Source organism: Carassius carassius, chromosome 30, assembly GCF_963082965.1.
Source record: "Carassius carassius chromosome 30, fCarCar2.1, whole genome shotgun sequence".
Taxonomy (NCBI): Eukaryota; Metazoa; Chordata; class Actinopteri; order Cypriniformes; family Cyprinidae; genus Carassius; species Carassius carassius.
Window position 1 is genome coordinate 27,645,395 of NC_081784.1, and position 21,174 is coordinate 27,666,568.

General features: G+C 38.5%; 1 protein-coding gene across 2 annotated transcripts in view; it reads right to left on the reverse strand.

Annotated features, from left to right (window-relative positions):
* Positions 1-20,092, reverse strand: part of LOC132110982 (glutamate--cysteine ligase catalytic subunit-like) — a 25,977-nt gene extending 5,885 nt beyond the window's left edge. The window contains exons 1-11 of one of the 2 annotated variants that reach the window (XM_059518135.1): positions 19,544-20,092; positions 18,219-18,331; positions 17,127-17,309; positions 15,308-15,421; positions 14,891-14,949; positions 14,095-14,231; positions 13,645-13,719; positions 12,949-13,065; positions 3,506-3,644; positions 3,207-3,319; positions 2,969-3,061 (exon numbers count right to left, since the gene is read on the reverse strand). In XM_059518135.1, the coding sequence (XP_059374118.1) occupies positions 2,969-3,061; positions 3,207-3,319; positions 3,506-3,644; positions 12,949-13,065; positions 13,645-13,719; positions 14,095-14,231; positions 14,891-14,949; positions 15,308-15,421; positions 17,127-17,309; positions 18,219-18,331; positions 19,544-19,693 (1,293 nt within the window). In that variant the 5' untranslated portion in view covers positions 19,694-20,092. The remainder of the gene's footprint in view (positions 1-2,968; positions 3,062-3,206; positions 3,320-3,505; positions 3,645-12,948; positions 13,066-13,644; positions 13,720-14,094; positions 14,232-14,890; positions 14,950-15,307; positions 15,422-17,126; positions 17,310-18,218; positions 18,332-19,543) is intronic. The other variant, XM_059518134.1, reaches the window with a different exon arrangement.
* Positions 20,093-21,174: the final 1,082 nt, after the last annotated feature.

Below are 21,174 nucleotides of genomic sequence, written 5' to 3' on the forward strand. Positions count from 1 at the left end.
AGATGAAGACGTTTTCACACTGAAAGAGAAGCGATCTCGCTCTCATAGATGTGCCAGGCTATATCTGCAGCTAAACTGAATAAAAACAGAATGAACTGATGAAACTAAAACAAACCCACAAACAATTTATGAATGATGCAGTGCTAATTGACATTTATTAGAGTACAGAAACTTTATATAAAGTATATTTTCTACCTTATTCTGTGCAGAACATTTAAATAATTGCTAATTAAATGTAGCCTAGTATATAAAACAATCATAAAATTGCCATTAGGAAAAAAATATCAATTACAAATGATTGATTATTGTCCAGCAGTGTATTTGATTTATTACAGCTAATTAAAAGTAATTAAAAAAGAAGATAATTCCTTGTAAAGAAATAAATAAATAAATAATAATAATAATAATAATTATTATTATTATTATATAGGCTACATACATAAAATGATTGTATTTGACATTTCTGTCACTTCTGAAATTATGGCTACGCCCCTGGTGTGACAAAATGTTAGCTTATACATAATACTCTTTAAGCTCTTTTTTAAAAACTTGGCTTACATACATTTTTACATATGCCATGTCGCATCATTAAACTAGCATTTAACAATGGACAAAAGGTTTTTTTTTTTTTTTTCTAACCTATGGTTCTCTAACCATAAATGCTACTGTAATTTGCCCCGTTAAAGAATTTAGTAGAAGCATTTAAATAATCCCGTGAATGCACTTAAAGAATGCAGAATCGAATTGTTATAATCAAATCGAATTTAATTGTAAATCGAATCGAATCGTTCTAAATTTGCAAAAATCGTTCTTGAATTGAATCGAAAACCTATGAATCGTAATCGAATCGCTGCCCTGCCAAAGATTCACAGCCCTATTAAATACTGAAGTACCTGTATTTTTATTTTTTTTGTAGTGGTTGAATAATGGGTGGCAGTCTTTCTTAATCAACTGTGGTTGTGAACTATATCCTGGAGAAGCATTTGTTCTCCATTTAAGTGAGATGTTTTTTAGGTGGCTAATTGAGCAAAGTATTCCATTTATCTTATTATTAGTTCAAGAATAAAATTAAAATATCGGAATCGGCAAATAGCCAAAGCTGCGGTATCGGAAGTGGAAAAGATGAGTATGCAATAAAACTACAGAATATCACATTTTATTATTAGGTCTTTCGACATATACATGTCGTGGCCTGGTGGTTAGAGAGTTGGACTCCCAATCGAAGGGTTGTGGGTTCGAGTCCCGGGCTGGCAGGAATTGTGGGTGGGGGGAGTGCATGTACAGTTCTCTCAATACCACGACTGAGGTGCCCTTGAGCAAGGCACCGAACCCCCAACTGCTTCCCGGGCGCCGCAGCATAAATGGCTGCCCACTGCTCCGGGTGTGTGCTCACAGTGCGTGTGTGTGTGTGTTCACTGCTCTGTGTGTGTGCACTTCGGATGGGTTAAATGCAGAGCACAAATTCTGAGTATGGGTCACCATACTTGGCCGAATGTCACTTCACTTCACTTTTTTCACTTCACTTTTACCAAATAAAAAGATCAGCACTTTTAGAGTTCATCCCACTATTTGATGTGAGCATAAGTATTGAAACAGTTGAATTTAAGGCAGATGTAAAAGATTAAAAGCTAATATTTTAGTTGCAGATCCCTTGCATGCAATCAGAGCAGCGAGTCTGCAACCCATAGACATCTCCAGACTCTTGGTCTTCTGCTTTGAAATGCTTTTCACCAGCCTTTAATGCAGCCATTTCCAACTGTTGCTTGTTCTGGGGAGTTTCTGTCTTTAGTCTCCTCTTCAGCTGGTGAAATTAATGTTCAATCGGATTTAAATCTGGAGATTGATTTGGGAAATCTAAGACTTTACATTTCTTTGCCCTGATAAAGTCCTTGACTGAACTGGCAGGGTGTTTTGGGTCATCGTCCTGATCCAATATTAAGTGTTTTCTAATGAGTTTGGTGGCATTTTCTTGAATACTGGTAGCCAAGATGAATTTGTACCGTTCCAAATTCATTCTGCCCATGCGATGACACCACGTCCACCAAGCTTTACAGATGAGCTTGTATGTTTAGGATAATTTGCAGTTCCTTTTTCTTTCCACATTTTAGCTTTCCAATCACTTAGAAAAAGTTGAATCTTTCTCTCATCGGTCCATCAACAATCTTGCCTTTCTATTTTTGGTGCTGATCAGAGGTTTGCATTTTGCTGTGTAGCTTCTGTAATTCTGTGTCAAATTCTCCTGCGGACTGTAGATTGACTGAGCATCAGCCCAACTTTCTGGAGGTTGTTGGTGATTTTACAGACATGTATTTTAGGGTTCATTTTCACAACTTTTATGATTTGTCATCAACTGCTGCTGTTTTTCTCAGCTGATCAAGTCGTCGTTGGTTGCTGATGTCACCGGTAGTTTCCAAACTCTTGATTTCTCCATGCTCTTTGTTTTTCCTTTAGTTATAATCGACTTCCTCTTTTCTTTTAGGATCCAAATTGCTTGCTTTTCTTTCAGAGTCGGCTTCCTTGTCTTCTTCCTGGTTTGTGTGTGTCATCGTTGAATGCAAGACTTGGATATAACTGATAAGACACATTCCCTGCTTTTAATATCTGAAGAATTAATGCAGGACAGGACACAGCTGAACACTTAGAAAGACCTGTGAGACAACTGTCCCAATACTTCTGCTCACATCAGAAAGGGAGATGAAACTCTAAAAGTGCTGATCTTCTTAGCTGGTAAAACATCTTTGTGTTGAATCACACAATAATAAAATGTAACATTCTGTAGTTTTGTCTCATATTCATCATAGTGTGTGTATTCTGTCAGTAGAAAATGAATAGTTTTGCATGTTGTGCTTGAATAAACTGTAGGTAGCGGAGAACTGACGTTTGCTTTGCTAAGCACACAGCCAGTCAAGCCGCGTCTGCTTGCATCATTTGGCACACAGACAGCAGCAGACAGCTGTTGGTTTAATACCTCCATTGGACGGAACTCAACTCTCCATCCGATGTCAGAGTTTGGAGGGGGCGGCTTGAACCTCATTGTCTGCCAGTTGGTTGACTGAAGGTTCTGCAACATGCAAAATAAACTATGGCTCACTTTCACATGCAATTTGAACAAATCTTTCGAACTACAAAAGTGAACATTGGTCTAATATTGACAATTTGTTGCTGATCAGTTTGCTAGAACAATGAAAATCCGATGTTAACTTTACTTCAAAGTGGTCCGATTCGTTCTCATCATCCAAATGAATCTTCTCCTGGAAGAGCGACAGCGGGTCGCGGATGAAGAGATGTGCAATGTGCTGTGCCAGCAGTTTGTCGATGCCTGCAACAGTGCAATACAGTGCGACTGAAAATAGTGCAAAAGCAAAAAGTACCCATTACTAGCAAAAATGCTGTCTACAGTGGACTTGGCAGATCTTTTGACAAGAGGACAAAGGAATGAGCAAGACTTATGTTTGAGGTGATCCTCAAACTGCTGTAGACAGGGTTCCAGTGTGTGTTTCTTTACCTGCATCTAAGAGCTGTTTGTTGATATCTTCATCTATGGTCAGCTCAATGTCATTGTATTTCTCACCACAGCAGGAGAGGTAGCTGTCAATCGAATCGTACCGCGATTTATGGATCCTGAATTTGTTGTTTTTCAGCGGCTGCGGAGAAACAGAGCATGGATTCACTTTTTCTTTTCTTTTTTAAAGCAATTTTTTGCCATTTAAACATCAGCTGATTAATCAGCCTATTCTGAGAGCACTGACCTTGACTGATAACTGTTGATATCAGAAGTAGTCAGATCTACTGACAAACTTGTTCATTATTATACATGCTGCTTTTACTGTCATTCGATTAAAACATTTAAACTTAAAGTTCAAATGTTCTTATCTAACAAAAAACTAAAAAAAAAGCACATTTGTGACAGTTAACATTGCATAATTTTAAGAGGAGAATTAACATAGTCATGTGTGCAAATTGAGTGAGGCTTTTCTTTTTCCTTTTACATATTTAAATACAGTAGCCGTGATTTTGCCAAGTAAGACATGTTCCTGGAACAACATTACTGTCCAAAAATATAGACTTAACCCAATCCCTCCCCCTAAACCTAACCTTACCCATAATTTATTATAATATCAGTTGGAAATGATAGCTGATTAACAAGGACAAAACTGACTGCCACAAATAGATTTTGCAAAAGGATCTGACTTTGTTAAAGAGAGCAGCCCGAAAAATGGAGCGCAGCTGGAGGAAAACAAAACTAGAGGTATTTCTTATTGCTTGGCGGGAAAGTAACATATCCTACAGAAAAGCATTAAAAACTGCTAGATCCGATTACTTTTCTTCTCTTTTAGAAGAAAACAAACATAACCCCAGGTATTTATTCAATACAGTGGCTAAATTAACGAAAAATAAAGCCTCAACAAGTGTTGACATTTCCCAACACCACAGCAGTAATGACTTTATGAACTACTTTACTTCTAAAATCAATACTATTAGAGATAAAATTGCAACCATTCAGCCGTCAGCTACAGTATCGCATCAGACAGTGCACTATAGACCCCCTGAGGAACAGTTCCACTCATTCTCTACCATAGGAGAGGAAGAATTGTATAAACTTGTTAAATCATCTAAACCAACAACATGTATGTTAGACCCTATACCATCTAAGCTCCTGAAAGAGGTGCTTCCAGAAGTCATAGATCCTCTTCTGACTATTATTAATTCCTCATTGTCATTAGGACATGTCCCCAAAACCTTCAAACTGGCTGTTATTAAGCCTCTCATCAAAAAACCACAACTTGACCCCAAAGAACTAGTTAATTATAGACCAATCTCGAATCTCCCTTTTCTGTCCAAGATACTAAAAAAAGGTGGTATCCACACAATTATATTCCTTCTTAGAGAAAAATGGTATATGTGAGGATTTCCAGTCAGGATTTAGACCGTATCATAGTACTGAGACTGCTCTTCTTAGAGTTACAAATGATCTGCTCTTATCATCTGATTGTGGATGTATCTCTCTATTAGTTTTATTGGATCTTAGTGCTGCGTTTGACACAATTGACCACAACATTCTTTTGCATAGACTTGAATACTTTGTAGGCATCAGTGGAAGTGCATTAGCATGGTTTAAATCGTACTTATATGACCGCCATCAGTTCGTAGCAGTGAATGAAGATGTATCCTATCGATCACAAGTGCAGTATGGAGTACCTCAAGGCTCAGTACTAGGGCCGCTACTCTTCACGCTTTATATGTTACCCTTGGGAGATATCATCAGGAAACATGGTGTTAGCTTTCACTGTTATGCTGATGATACTCAGCTCTATATTTCTTCGCAGCCCGGTGAAACACACCAATTTGAAAAACGAATGGATTGCATAGTCGATATAAAAAACTGGATGACGAGTAATTTCTTACTGCTAAATTCTGAAAAAACAGAGGTGTTAATTATAGGACCTAAAAACTCTGCTTGTAATAACCTGGAACACTGTCTAAGACTTGATGGTTGCTCTGTCAATTCTTCATCATCAGTTAGGAACCTAGGTGTGCTACTTGATCGCAATCTTTCCTTAGAAAGCCACGTTTCTAGCATTTGTAAAACTGCATTTTTCCATCTCAAAAATATATCTAAATTACAGCCTATGCTCTCAATGTCAAATGCAGAAATGTTCATCCATGCATTTATGACCTCAAGGTTAGATTATTGTAATGCTTTATTGGGTGGTTGTTCTGCACGCTTAGTAAACAAACTACAGCTAGTCCAAAATGCAGCAGCAAGAGTTCTTACTAGAACCAGGAAGTATGACCATATTAGCCCGGTCCTGTCAACACTGCACTGGCTCCCTATCAAGCATCGCATAGATTTTAAAATATTGCTTATTACTTATAAAGCCCTGAATGGTTTAGCACCTCAGTATTTGAATGAGCTCCTTTTACATTATAATCCTCTACGTCCGCTACGTTCTCAAAACTCAGGCAATTTGATAATACCTAGAATATCAAAATCAACTGCAGGCGGCAGATCCTTTTCCTATTCGGCGCCCAAACTCTGGAATAACCTACCTAACATTGTTCAGGAGGCAGACACACTCTTGCAGTTTAAATCTAGATTAAAGACCCATCTCTTTAACCTGGCATACACATAACATACTAATATGCTTTTATTATCCAAATCCGTTAAAGGATTTTTAGGCTGCATTAATTAGGTAAACCGGAACCGGAAACACTTCCCATAACACCCTATGTACTTGCTACATCATTAGAAGAATGGCATCTAAGCTAATATTTGTCTGTTTCTCTCTTGTTCCGAGGTCACCGTGGCCACCAGATCCAGTCTGTGTCCAGATCAGAGGGTCACTGCAGTCACCCGGATCCAGTATGTATCCAGACCAGATGGTGGATCAGCACCTAGAAAGGACCTCTACATCCCTGAAAGACAGCGGAGACCAGGACAACTAGAGCCCCAGATACAGATCCCCTGTAAAGACCTTGTCTCAGAGGAGCACCAGGACAAGACCACAGGAAACAGATGACTTTGCTGCAGCCTGGAATTGAACTACTGGTTTCGTCTGGTCAGAAGAGAACTGGCCCCCCAACTGAGCCTGGTTTCTCCCAAGGTTTTTTTCTCCATTCTGTCACCGATGGAGTTTCGGTTCCTTGCCGCTGTCGCCTCTGGCTTGCTTAGTTGGGGACACTTCATCTAAAGCGATATCGTTGACTTGATTGCAAATAAATGCACACACACTATTTAACTGAACAGAGATGACATAACTGAATCCAATGATGAACTGCCTTTAACTCTCATTTTTGCATTATTGACACTGTTTTCCTAATGAATGTTGTTCAGTTGCTTTGACGCAATGTATTTTGTTTAAAGCGCTATATAAATAAAGGTGACATTGACATTGTTAAAAAAATATGAGCACTGCAAGTTTAAATTGGCATTTATATATGGGGGCAAGTGAGTGCTGCCACAAATAGAGTGTAAGACTGTGGGAAACACTGTAACGTTACTGGTTTTCTATGTCACTGCCATTATGATCTGTTTGCAACAGATTTCGAGCAGAATTTGAATGCTGTTCATTAGATCTCACAGCAATTTTTATTAATTCTGCGGCGAATTCAAACCCTTCTCACTGGATCTCACAGCGCTTGTGCTGTAACAGTGTCTCAAACTGTACTTTGGCTGCCGAGTAAAGCTGTTCTGAGCCTGGAGAAGCTCAAACGAGTAGCGCAATTTCGTTTTGCTTTTGTAAATGGCAGAGTTGAACAACGAGGTGGTCGCACCAATGCAACCACTCAATAGCCACAGTCTGGAGCCCTCTGAAGTTCTCAAAAGCAGTAATCGGATGGGGTTGTTTTCTTTTAAAATTACACCACAAAATAAAATTTTTGTCAATCACTTATCCCCATGTCGTTCCAAACCCATAAAAGCTTCCATTTGTTTTCGGAACACAATTTAAGATATTTTGGATGAAAACCAAAGAAAGACTGAAAACTGAAAGACTACGAAATAAATATCAGTGTCAAAGTTCAGAAAAATGTGAAAAGCATCGTCAGAATAGTCCATCTGCCATCAGTGATTCAACCGTAACATTATGAAGCGACGAGAATACTTTTTGTACGTGAAGAAAACAAAAATAACAACTTTATTCAACAATTCCTCTCCATATCAGTGTAGCGCCATTTTGGTAATTCTGAGCAGTACGCAGGCAGAATACCCATTTGTCCTGAAGGTAAAAACTGAAACTCATAATAGAGAGGATGGGAAGTAACCGTTAAGATAGATTGGGCTTTTCTAACTACCTGTCGATTATATAGGTCGGTAGGATGTCTCTGCTGAACTAAAATCTTACTACTGGTGTTAACTATTTTCACCAATGCAGTCTTCATACCAAGACTGCCATACCAGCATAACATAGCAAATGTTAAAACAGACTCAATGTAAGATTTCTAAAACAGAGTCATCAGGGATGTAACAATGTTAAATCTGGACAGTCTCCATAGACAGTACAAAAGTTGCTTGCCCCTTTTACAAATCTTCTCCACATTTACATTAAAATTCAGCTTGTCATCAATCACACATCCCAAATACTTGCATGATTCCACAACCTCAACCTCCTGATCTTTAATAGTTGTTCTCTTTATATCACTTTGATTACGCCTAAAATCAACATGCATGTCTTTAGTTTTTAACACATTTAATAATCATCTTTCACAAAATCATCTAGACCATTTTCATCCACATGGAGGAGACTGACAATAGCGGAATCATCTGCATATTTTACAATAAATCTATTTTCATGCCTACTCCTGCAATTGTCAGTGTATAAAATATACAGAAGTGGAGAATGCACACATCCCTGAGGGGACCCTGTAGATTAAGACCATACCTCTGATAAACCCCCATTTAAAATGTCCAGGATCCAACCAATAATACAAAAATCAAAACCAAAACTCAAGTGTCTCTACTAAATGTGAGGTTGAATCATATTAAAAGTAGATGAAAAATCAACGAATAAAATTCTAGCATGAGTCTTCGTTCCCTCTAAATGCTGTACCAAATTCAACACGGTGGCCGTAGCACGCCTGGCTCTATGAGCAAACTGTAGAGATTCGAGAGAATCCTCTACCACTGTAAGGAGCTCCTTTTTCAACAATCTCTCAAAACTCTTCATTACTAAAGAGGTCAGCGCAACTGGCCTAAAATCATTTAGTTCTACTGGATTATTCTTTTTAGCCACCGGGATGACTGTAGAGGATTTGCATAATCTCTGCACCTTCTGTTGAGTAAGGGACAGTTGAAAAATATAATAAAAAATAGATCCCAATTGCTCTGAGCTTTTCCTAGCTTTCAAATGTTTAAACAAGTTAATACATCCTGTTCTTCAAACGGGATTACTAATGAAATTTTTTTTTTTTTTGCTCACAGAGAATATTCTCAAAATCATGAGTATCAAACCTTACAAATATTTTAATCATCTCTATACCAGTCTATTACTATTAGAATCTCTTTTAGACTTTGTCCCAACTGTGGTTTTCATGCCATCCCAGACTGAGCCCCAATTACTTTCTTAACTCCAGTTTCATCTTCTCTTTATAATGCAGCTTTGCCATATTTATCTCCAATTTTATTTCTTTTTTTAATCAATTTAACTCAGAAAGATTTCCTTTCTGAAATGCATGCTGTCTGTCTTTTAGCAGCCCCTTGAGTGATATAGTTATCCATGGTTTGTTATTTAGGTACACCTTTACAGACTTTTCAGGAATAATGTTATCAACACAGTTGGACACACAACAGCTAACAACATCAGTAAGTTCATCTATGTCAGCACATGACTCTTTAAACATTTCCCAATCAGTGCGTTCATAACACCCTTGTAGGGTCGAGATTAGGGATGTCAACGATAAATGGATGATCGATTAATTGTCGATAAGAGATGCAATCGATTAAAGCTGTCGATGGTCAGTGCATGCGGCTCATGAGCAAAACATGTGCAAATTAAGCTTTTAATGTGATTTAAACTTTAAAAGTACATTAAAATAGAAACAAAACAAACGTTCTTAAACATGGAAAGCAATAGAAATTTAGTAACTAAGTCATTTCATCAGATAATTGTTTCATATCGTGCACTTTGCAGAGATGCGGGACACACGACAGAAAGGCTATCCTATGACTTGTTAAACTGTCCATGTTTCATAAGGTCCCGTTCTTCGTGATCCCATGTTTTAAACTTTAGTTAGTGTGTAATGTTGTTGTTAGAGTATAAATAATATCTGTTAAACACTAAAGCTCAAAGTTCAATGCCATGCAAGATATTTTATTTAACAGAATTCGCCTACAAAAAACGACCCGTTTGGACTACATCCCTCTAGTTCCTACAGTAATGATGTCAGTAAAACTGTTTTTTGACTAACCTCCGCCCACATGAATACACAAACAGGGAGCGTGGTCTTGTTGCGCTCCGACGGAGAAGAGGAAGAGCTGCGTTTGTGTTTGTTGCCATGTCGTTGAAACGCTGTTATTTTCATCTCTGAGTCCAATCACCTTTGTTTGGGCTTCCCAGGGACGCTGTACTTAGAGATCAATGGTTACAATTTATGTTCAACTCTGTTCCCGAAAATTATAATCTACATGTAAAACTATGTGCAGCACATTTTGCTGAGGACAGCGAGCTTCCTCAATCTCGATCAGTTTAATGCCGGATTTGCACAAAGATTATTCTTGAAAGATGGAGCAGTTCCCTCTTTGTCTGGAGAAGGCGTTGTTTATGGACCACAACCGGTAAGTGTATTTTATTATTTAAGTTGGTGCATTTAACAGTTTCTGTAACTTATTACACAAAGGGCAACGCTGTTTAGCTTTGTTAACTAGATGTTAGGGCCGTGCAAAAAAAAAAAAATCTAATGCGATTTTCATGCTCATCTCGTCAGTAAAAACGCTCCCGTGATTATAAGTACATCTCCAGTACGTGCGTTCAGATCAGGATTGCCAGGTTTTCAAAACAAAACCTGCCCACTTGCTTGTTGTCGAATCACAACACAGGAACCGCTGGCCCAATTAGAACTCGTTACGTATTTCTGAAGGAGGGACTTTATAGAACAAGGAAGTCATCAGCCCGTTTTTATGACAGTGAAAACAGTGGTATAAAGATAGGTGAATTGTGTGAAAAATACGGTGTTTTTTTATACGCGAAACATGAACACGTTATATAGCACACTGTAAACACAATCAAAGCTTCAAAAAAAGCATGAAAAACGGGACCTTTAATTTTGTTCCCTGAATAACCCATGATTTAACTGAAATAAGGGAACAAACGAATTATCAAAGAATTTTCTTAATTCATGATATCTTCAATAGAGATAAAATAAACCGGTGAAATTTGAGGGTTAGACTGAAGATTTAGGAAAAGAAACAATGCCTAAATGTTATTGAATTTGTGGAAATTCGTGACCAACCGGCAAACCAGAACAAAGCCACATAAATGAAGGCTATTTCCTCGAATGGCATCCAGAGGCATGGTCACGACCTAACATTTTCCAGTTAACCTATTACTCCTCTAATAAACAAAGCTTTTTTAAATATGCGAAATATATCTGACTTAATTAAGATAATGGATTTAAAACAGAAGTGTGGTGGTGCTCCATATGTTCACGGAAAGAAAAGTACAAGCCTAGTTTACATTATAAATAATAGTTTAAACATTTGGATATGTGCCAAATGAGACGTGAGCAATAACCTCCAAATAAATCTAGCCAAAGCCACGCTCGCTCGTACTCGTCTGCACACACGCACTGTCGAAATCTAATGCACTGTATGCCGGATTTTTAAATACCAAGAGGCCTACCTCTTGCCACACATGCGCTACAGTTACGTTTGGGATCATTTTATTTTAAAGGCCATAATGTCAGTTGGAAACATTGCAATTGTGTTTTAAAATACAACAACGAGCACCAGGAAACATTTAAAGAGTCATGTTCAGCGGTCTCTGGCGGGATAGGAAACAGTCAACTAGGCCTGTCACGATAACAAATTTTGCTGGACGATAAATTGTCCAAGAAATTATCACGATAAACGATAATATTGTCGTTCTTAGACCAGTTTCAACTAATATAATGATAATAGCATAATAACGCAGGTACACCTTTTCAAAGATCAATAAACTTATTTTATGGCAGATTCAGAGCAAGAAATACCAGCAACATGTTGACTTTGTGTGGCTTAAAATTCTCACTGGGCACGTTGACAGACAACCACACGCCTACAGACACATTAAGCTGAGCAAGCCAAAGCGAGCGAAAAGTAGGCCCATTTCGACAGAAAGGGGAACGAAGTTACTTGCAAAATATGTTCCGCGGTATTAAAATAAAGTGCAATAGTTGTGCAAGTACAATGCTGTATCACTTGCGACGCAAACATCCACAAGCAAATGAAAGGCGCTTCCCAAAGCTGGTCACTCTAGCGGGACATTATCTCTTTATTCCCGGGACATCTGTGCCATCGGAGAGGGTGTTTTCTGCCGCGGTCTGTCCACAGGCTGACCACACATCATGACATGTTACATTTTTTTTATAAAATTTTATCGTGGCCGAAAAAATTTGCTAGTTTTTTTTTATTGTGCGATTAATTGATTAATCCACCATCACGACAAGCCTACGGTCAACAAAGTTAAATTACCTCAAACGTATGGCGCGCTCTCTTCATTTGATCAAATGTTCATAATCACATCTATCCATTATAATAATCACATCCATTTTATTTAGAATAAATCCCCTTTAACTGAAGTGAGAAAGCGTTTTTGTGTGTGTGGCTTTTGCACATCCTGTCATGCCGGTGCCAGTGTGGCTGCAATGGACGCATTTTTCAGCATTAAGGTTAACGATTAATCGATTAATTGATCATTCATTTAAACGACGATCAATCATGGAAATGACCGAAATTTGACATCCCTAGTCAAGATGGAATCTTCAGTCCAGTTCTTAGACTGTCTAATTAAAATGTTCCCCCTCCTTAGGGCTGTACGATACAATGGGACAAGTTGAATAATACAGTTATGGTCCGTCCTGTCTGGCGGGGGAAGAGGGAGAGATTTATATGCACCCTTTATGGAGTCCTGTTATGTCTTGTTGGACATGTGACATATTGGTAAAAGTCTCTCAGGGTCTTATCCAGCAAACATTGGTTAAAATCACCCATAATTAACATTGGTGCATCGGGTTGCACAAGTTGCACTCTTTGGGCTACTTGTAGAATGCTTTCTGAAGCTTTATCACCGTTTGCCCTGGGATCAATACAGACAACAGTAACAAATATTTGAGGAAACTCGTGTGGAAGGTATGCAGGGCGTAACGATACAGACAGTAATTCAACATGTACTGAGTACACAGTCTTTCTCTCACAATAATGTTCTTACAGTACCTTTGATTTATATATAGGCATGATGGTAAAGAGGATCTCACCTCCAGGCCCCGCTCTTCTCGGGTTCTGTCATCCACCGACGCAGAGATCACGCCCCAGCGGCAGTCAATGTCTGAGACATAGCCCCGATAGAACGGTGAGGCAGCGCTGAGAGCCATCTGCACAAACACACAGAACATTTGAGAGCATTTCTGAAGCTTCATCTTAAAAGCATCTTAAAAGGTTGTACAACTACTTACAAAACAGGAACGTGAAAAAGAAGAGGGTCGGTTTTTATATTAAGATAACACTTTACAATAAGGTTAACAGTAGTTAAACATTAAAATCAAAAGTTGTGCTTATTAACATTAATGTACTGTGAACTAACATGAACAATGAATAACTATATTAACTTCATATGGGTTACTAACATTAACAATGAACAGTCCATTTGTTACAGTATTTATTAGTCTTTGTTAGTTCATACATCAATGTTAACAACTGACACCTTTTTGTAAAGTGTTACCTATAACTTCATGTGTGGTAAAGATGCCCAATTTTTAGCAAGCAGTCACATCATGCATAAAAGTTTGCCTTGCCTGCGCTGACCATTTCCCCACATTTATTTAACTGTATAAACACATAATGATTAATTATCATTTGTTCTGTGAAGCAAAGTTTACTTTCTGGTTTTGGACCCTTTTCAAAAAGGATATCGTGTTCTGTTGTGAGAATTCCCCAAACCCGTGTTCTCTTACCACTATGGGACAGAAAGTGGCCAGCTGGTCGTAAAGGTAGCGTGCCTCACTGATGCTGCAGGCCTGGAAGGTCACCTGAAATGGCAACGGTGGACAACACAGACCCAATGTCAAACACTTGATTTAAATATCCCCAATGCAAATCAGTTAGATGGGTTTCCGTCCAAAGTTGCAAATTCAACTTATGAGCAAAATTTGAATATTGTATAAACATTTGTGAATAAGCACTGTTTCCATCCAACGAGTCAAAGAGAACAAAATCATCACTAAGTTGCACTAAATATCACTAACAAAAGTAGAGGCCACTGAGTATAAGAATTTTCACATATAATAAATTACTTGCACTTCATAATTCATTTCTGATGTGATACTTCAAAATGCGCGTATAAATAGGGTAATGGAAACCTAGGTAGTGAGAGAGGTTTCCAGGAGGAAAAGACATTGTTTTACCTGCAGGCAACAGTTTCCCATGCCGAAGCCCATGGCGTCCATGTAGATGTGATCAGGCAGGGCAGCCCGGGCAGCTTCCCCATCGTCCTCTGGAAACGCCTCCACAAAAGGAGATGGGGTGTTTTTATCTTTAAAAACTGTTAAGGAGAAAGAGAAGCAATTAAAAAACATGGCAAAAATCAAGCAAAAATATAATAAACATCTTGATTTTATGTTATTTTTCGTTAATAATCACCTGCTCAAACAAAACATGTTGTGACATGTTGCAGTCCGAGTGTGCTACCAAGCAATAAAAGCACCTTCTTCCACATAAATCTTTAACCCTATTGCTGCGATATGAACAGCAGCGTTCGCTCTCATTTGATTTTTACTTTAATGGCATATCACTGGGCAGCCTGTAAAATCTCATTTGCCAAAAATCCTGTTCTACAGGAAATGTAAAACATATTCATCATCGATAACAATAGTAGAGGCAAGTCACCTTTATTTCTGTAGTGCTTTATACAATACCGATTGTGTCAAAAGTGCTTCACCGTGATTAACAAGAAAATAAGTGAATCAAATGTGGAAACTCATCTATAGAGATGGCCGAGATTCTTCTGTAACGCAGCTTAAAGACATTTCTGCTCGTCTCGATTTATTATGGGTATCCACTCATTCACTTACATTAGGAGTACTGTAGATCAAATGAAACCACATACTCCGTTTATTCTATTATTTCAGAGCAAGAATTCCTTTCAACTACAGAAACTGAAATCTATCTTTTACAAAGACAAACAAACATCAAAACACTTACTTGGTACATTTATCACCACCTTTTCTCCTCTCCGGTGGCGTATGTTTCTGGTCAGAGTGCTATAACACATCAACAGATGAGATTCGTTAGTGCATCACCTAAAGCATTCATACCCTTTTCAGTTGCAATAACCATGGATTAAATATTTACAAATATTAGGTTTGGTACAATTCATGTCTGTAGAACAAACAGTACAAGATGAATTAAGTACTTATAGTTAGGTTTGCTGAAATCCTTAACGGACCATAAATATGAGTGACCATATGAGAAACACCCATAACTCTACAGATGAACAGCACTTTGTAAAATGCTCTTTGCTACTGGAATGTGAAAGACAACCGTCTTTTGAACTGGGCTCCCCATAATCCCCGGGTAATGCCTCTGAGCTCGAGCTTATGCAAACAACTCCTCTCTCACCTGAATCTAGGGTGTCTGTTGATGGCCTCATCGGGGAAGAAAAGTGATTTGGACACCCCTTTTTCAACAGGTGTGGGTTTGTATTCTGGCTGGGTGAAGCCTGGGCAGCCTAACCTAAAACACACACATCGCAAAGAGAAAAATACAACCACACACTGCAGTTCAGAACAGCAAACATTTGCATATTAGACTGCAACTCTACAAGGGATGTAAAAACATGCAAAGACAAATATAAGCCTGCATCTTTTATCATGGTCAATAAAGTGTTTGTGGATAAAGGGTGAACGCCATCTACACACATATGGCACACCCAAATTACTCAAACATCCAGGAGTGTTATGCTGGAAAAAAAGCTAATGTTTGAACTTTATTGTAACTATTAATATGTATAAAATACAAAAACTGCTAAAGCTGTAACAGTTTTTATAAATAAAATAAAATAAAAGCCAAACAAAATCTGTCCAAAACAGTCTTCATTTAGAGCTCATTTCAGTGGATCGAAACAGCTCATTCAGAGCGACGCATTTCAAATGTCTTTTTTACCCCCGAAAAAAAAAAAAAAAAAAAGACCTGTGCCATGACTAACTCTGGGCATATCATATTCATAAATGCCATCTAGACACTAGAAGTGGCCATTATGACCACTTACACCACAAAAAAAAAAAGAAAGAATAAAAGCTACATTTTAAAATAAAAACAAAAAACAAAAGCAGGACAAATGTTTATTGGTAAAAGGTAGGTTTTCTCACCTGTATAAAATAATAAGCCCATATTATATTCACTCCCTATTAGACAACAGCCTCTTTACAGCTACTTCTCTCATACAAATTCAACTGCCTGAAGGTCTCAAATTCTACACGCAAGCAAAATGTGTTATGTAGTCAGATTAATCGTACTCCCTTTCTTATGTGCTCAGTCTGGCACTCGTTCAATGAAGTCTGCTCTTTGCCAGGATGCAAAATGGAAAAATCTGCAGGATTTTCTAACTTCCACAGATAAAGATAAAGTGTTAAAAACATGCAAGTTATGCACTGAAGAACAGCAGACATGGACACACAGGGTAACCTAGAAGATAATGAGTTTGTGTGACAACATAATATAAAGAGCTGCCATGTTTTGCATAACCTGGGTCATGCATTTTCCCCCACAGCAGCTAACTTTGTGTTGTCCACTATACTTCAGATGTGTTTTGTCCACAAAAATGCATCATTCATTACTGTGACGTGACTAGTGGACGTTTTCTGTAAATTTAATACTTTATTAAAAGTGTAAGGTCACCAACTGAGACAATATCAGGAATAACCAGGAAAAACATCTTGCGTCAAGAAAATGGTTATAATCTGGTCTGTGCTCAATGCAAAACCCTGAATCTAAATCCAAAGGCAATTTTAAAGGGAAACTCCACACCAAAATTAAAATTTAGTCATTAATCACTTACTCCAATGTCATTTCAAACCCATATAAGCTTTGTTCGTCTTCGGAAAACAATTGAAGATATTTTGGATGAAAACCTGGAAGCTTGTGACTGTCCCATTGACTGCCAAGTAAGTTACACTGTCAAGGTCCAGAAAAGTATGACATGCATCATCATAATAGTCCATCTGCCATCAGTGGTTCAACCGTAAAGTTATGAAATTGTGTTCTGAAGACAAACAAAGCATTTACGGGTTTGGAATAACATGGGGGTAAGTGATTAATGACAAAATGTTCATTTTGGGGTGGTGTATCCCTTTAACGGAAATTTAGCAAAGCTTACTCAACTTTGGGTGGATATGGATATTATTATTGGATTACAGCTAAGGATTGATGATATAATTACCTGGGGAATGACGTAACTGTGAGGAGAGTCTCGTTCATATTAAGCACAGATGCGGCTTCTCTCCTCCGCTTTCCCATGTTGTCTTCTACCGTGTTAAACTCTGACATGGTCCCTCCGTACGGCTGCCCGGGGGTCCCTTCGATCATGTAGCTGCCGTACTCTGGCCTCCAGAGAGTGGGGTGGCTGCAAACATGCAAGGATCACAATCAACTAGTAAGAAAACGCAAAAAAAAACCCCTGAAGATTACAAAGCAAGAGATCAATATTTGGTCTCTTCATCTAAAGGGACGTACGAATGTGAACACTAGCACAAGCACTGGTAGACAAATGAGCATAGATTTATACAGACAGACAACATGTCATATATCATGATCTGACAAGGCTGTTAGTAGACTCTGGATTCTAAAGTTTGGAAATTTTAAAAGGAAATCAATTCCGAAATCTAGCACCTTAAAATGGATAAATAACAGTCTGGCCAATCTATCAGTCTACTGTATATAAATGGGTGGCATCTCAGACTGTCCATGTGCTGTGTTGGGACGGGGCGCTACGCTCTTTAGTGTGTGCAGTAGAGAAGCAGTAATGAGGAATGCCTCGGCTCTCTCATTTCCCACTGCACGCTTCAGTCAACAGCTACACAACATCAGTAGCACTTGGCCTCAGAAGGGCTTGTGTAGACAGGTTCAGACAAAAGGCCATTCCTCCCTTCTATATAACTAATCAAACTTAAAATCAAGAATATGCTGTCTGAGCTAGCAGCTTCAATTGACTCTTATGAGGCCGTCATTTAAACATAAGAAGTACAGGTACAAAAGATACTATCGATCTTGTTGGCTAATTAGACACATGCATAAAAGAGGGATTGGCTGCAAGACATTACAGGCCTGTAGGAAGTTAAAGTGTACTAAAGGACAAACCAGCTAGGCTCAGGGTACCCAGTTAAAAAAAAAATCTTCAATGGGTGCAATAAAGGTCAGAAGTGTTAGAATCCATTTCTGGATTCATAGCAAAACCCTGCACATGTTACCAAATCAAAAAGTCTGACCTGATTGTTTTGTGACATACAATAAATCCCACTAAAACGTTACTCACTTGGGGTTGATCTTTTCACCCTTTTCCTGAAGGGTTTCCAAAACATCCTTCCCGTTCAGAACAAGGCGGACTTTTTCATTTTTATCATCCATTTCCACCAACATGTACTCCACCTGCAAGATGTTTCAGACACTTTTTTTTACAACAGTTCATCAAATTACAAAATATTACCCACAAGTAACAATGGTTTCTGTAAGCACAGTTGCTTTCACTAAGCATATTATGTGTGAGTGGATTTGCCTTGTAAACCCAACAATTACAAAGCACAGTATTATTTTTCTCTAGACACGCTGATTATGAAAGTAAAATTGCAGTGTGATATTAGTAGACTGAGGTCATTCCATTCTTTATGCCTTTTGAGTCCAGCAATGCGGAACAAAAGGATTCACCTAAATCAACAACATTCCACAGGTTTTATCATAAATCCATCAACGACATCTGGCCGAACAAAGGTATTGAAATGAAAAGACATTTCAAAAGGAGGTTTAGAAATGGACATTAGCCTGCTGATCCTACATGAACTTTTCATTTGTACGTGAAAATTTTAGGCGCCATTGTTTGAAATGTTTACTTTAGGACATGGTTAAGATGTTTTTTTTTTTTTTTTTTTTTTTTATAAACAGAGCAAGAGCTCACTAAAAGATGACGAACCACCCACCCATCCATTTGAAATGGGATTTTGTAATTGTCATCACAAAATCTGTGAACTAAAAACATTGTGGGCAGATCTTCACATGCCTGAGCTGCATTATACATACTCTATACCAGTGGAACATTTGGATGCACCCACGAATACCTTATTACTGTGATTTTTCTGTCCTCACAATGGGGGGGGGGGGGGGGAATGGGAGAATATTTGGCTACAAAATATCTCATATTTGAGCTTCCACTGAGCATTGTCTCAACCCACTTCACCATGAGGATAATTTTTAAACAACACTAAAGAAAGTCCTATGTAGGATGGACAACTGTTGGCTCCTTGCTCGAGCTCAGCCACATCGAAACAGAGTGAAGTTTTAGTTTGGCAAATGAATTCACGCATAAACACGAATTGCATGCGTCTACAAAACTAATTTCAATATTGTAAACATCGGCCTTTATACCTGAAGGATTTTAAGAATCATACATCCACAGTCAAATGTGTCCAGAAGTGTCAGTGTACGAGCATGCAAAACATTAAGTGAGCCGAACGGCGCACCTGCTCTCAAGCAGCATCCGAATCTGGTCGATTGCATCACTGCATGCTGCCTCTAAAAACGCAACCACGTGTTTCTCCATCACATGCAATTATAAAGTGCATTTATGAAGATGAAAAAGAGCCTCACCTCGTCTCCCCATTTCAGCACATCCTTCTGTCGATCTTTGACCTTGTTGTAGATGTTGAGGAACTGCAGGATGCCGTGCTTTCTAACGTGGTCCGCATGTTTCTTGGTCTCTTCCCAGTTGAGCGGCGAACCTTGTGACAGTAAGCCCATAGCACAAACCTACGATCCCTGGAGTATTGTTATGGACTTCGACTTCAGCTTCTCCTCAACCGCGTAACTGACACTTCACGTGGAGTAATCAGTTTAATACTCGCGAGTGCACACGCTAGGCCTTATGTGATTCGTTTTAAACACGGATGTATCCGCTCTTTGCTTCAGAGCCGTTTCGAGCCAAGCACGGGCTACGGTTTCAGCCACTTCGACTGTTACGGAATAAAGCAGTGTCGAATTGCGAGCAGCTGATATTTGATAGGAGTGCGCGAGCTATGTCAGTCCCTTCCTCGCGCACAGACACTTTGCTGGTGCTGAGTACACGTGACCGTGCCGACGCGGTGACGTCATCTAATGACTCAGCAACCCTTTCCTCTCATTATTGTGGTGGTGACCGAGAGCTGCTGTTGAAGCCGATCTGATTTAATGAGCTTTTATAATCATGACTATGCAAAATGTAAGCGTGACCGTTTGTTCAGCGGTTGTTTTTTATCACACGTATTGTTTTCTCTTCTTCTTCTTATATGAAAGTCACAATCATAAGTCTTTTATTTTTTTCTATTGTGTTCGTGTACAAATATTATTTAAATGCATTGGGATATGCTGGCTATTTAGCAAGAGAGTACAGATGTGCTCCCATAAAATGACTTACACAGGACATTCCCTAACCCTGTTGTAAAATACACTGACAGGTGTGCTGAAGCAGGTTGGAAATAAACTTTGCAGCACAGTAGGTCCCCAGGAGCAGGGTTGAAGACCTTTGCCCTAATTTTTTTTAAACCATTAAACAACATATTCCCTAATTGTTATTTGAAATTGTATATGTATATTAATAATGTAAATGGGAAAAAAGTAAATTAGGTTATTAGGTCAGGAGTCACTTTTTATAGATTCCCTTGTCATTGTCGTGATTGTTAAGTGTTTTGCATTGTCAAATTTCTGTTAACTGCCACTAGCTCCAACGCCCATTATGTTTACTTGGTAAACTTGAAAGTCTAACGGTAAAGGGATAGTTCACCCAAAAATAAAAATTATGCCATTATTTACTTACCATCAATTGTTCCGAACCTGTATGAATTTCTTTCTTCTGCTGGACCCTACTGACTTTCATAGTATGGAGACGGAGAGAAAAATTGGTTGACCATATTCTTCAAGATATCTTCTTTTGTGTTCAGCAGAAGAAAAACATTTACTGTATACAGCTTTTGAACGAGTGGGGTGTAAGTAAATAATTTTTTGGTTGAACAATGCCTTTTGTAGTGCTTTACGCAGTTATTTCTGTGCCACTAGCTGCACAAAACAGAAATGCAAAAATAATGTCTTTCATTGGTTGGTCAAACAGGTCTGAATTAAGGAAATACCCCCCCCCCCCCTCTCTTCTTTAGTCATTTTCAAAATAGATTCCAAGAAAAAATGTCAACAGCAACATTTCTTAAGAAGCTTTAATAAATATGTAGAGCTTTATTATCTGACAACACGTA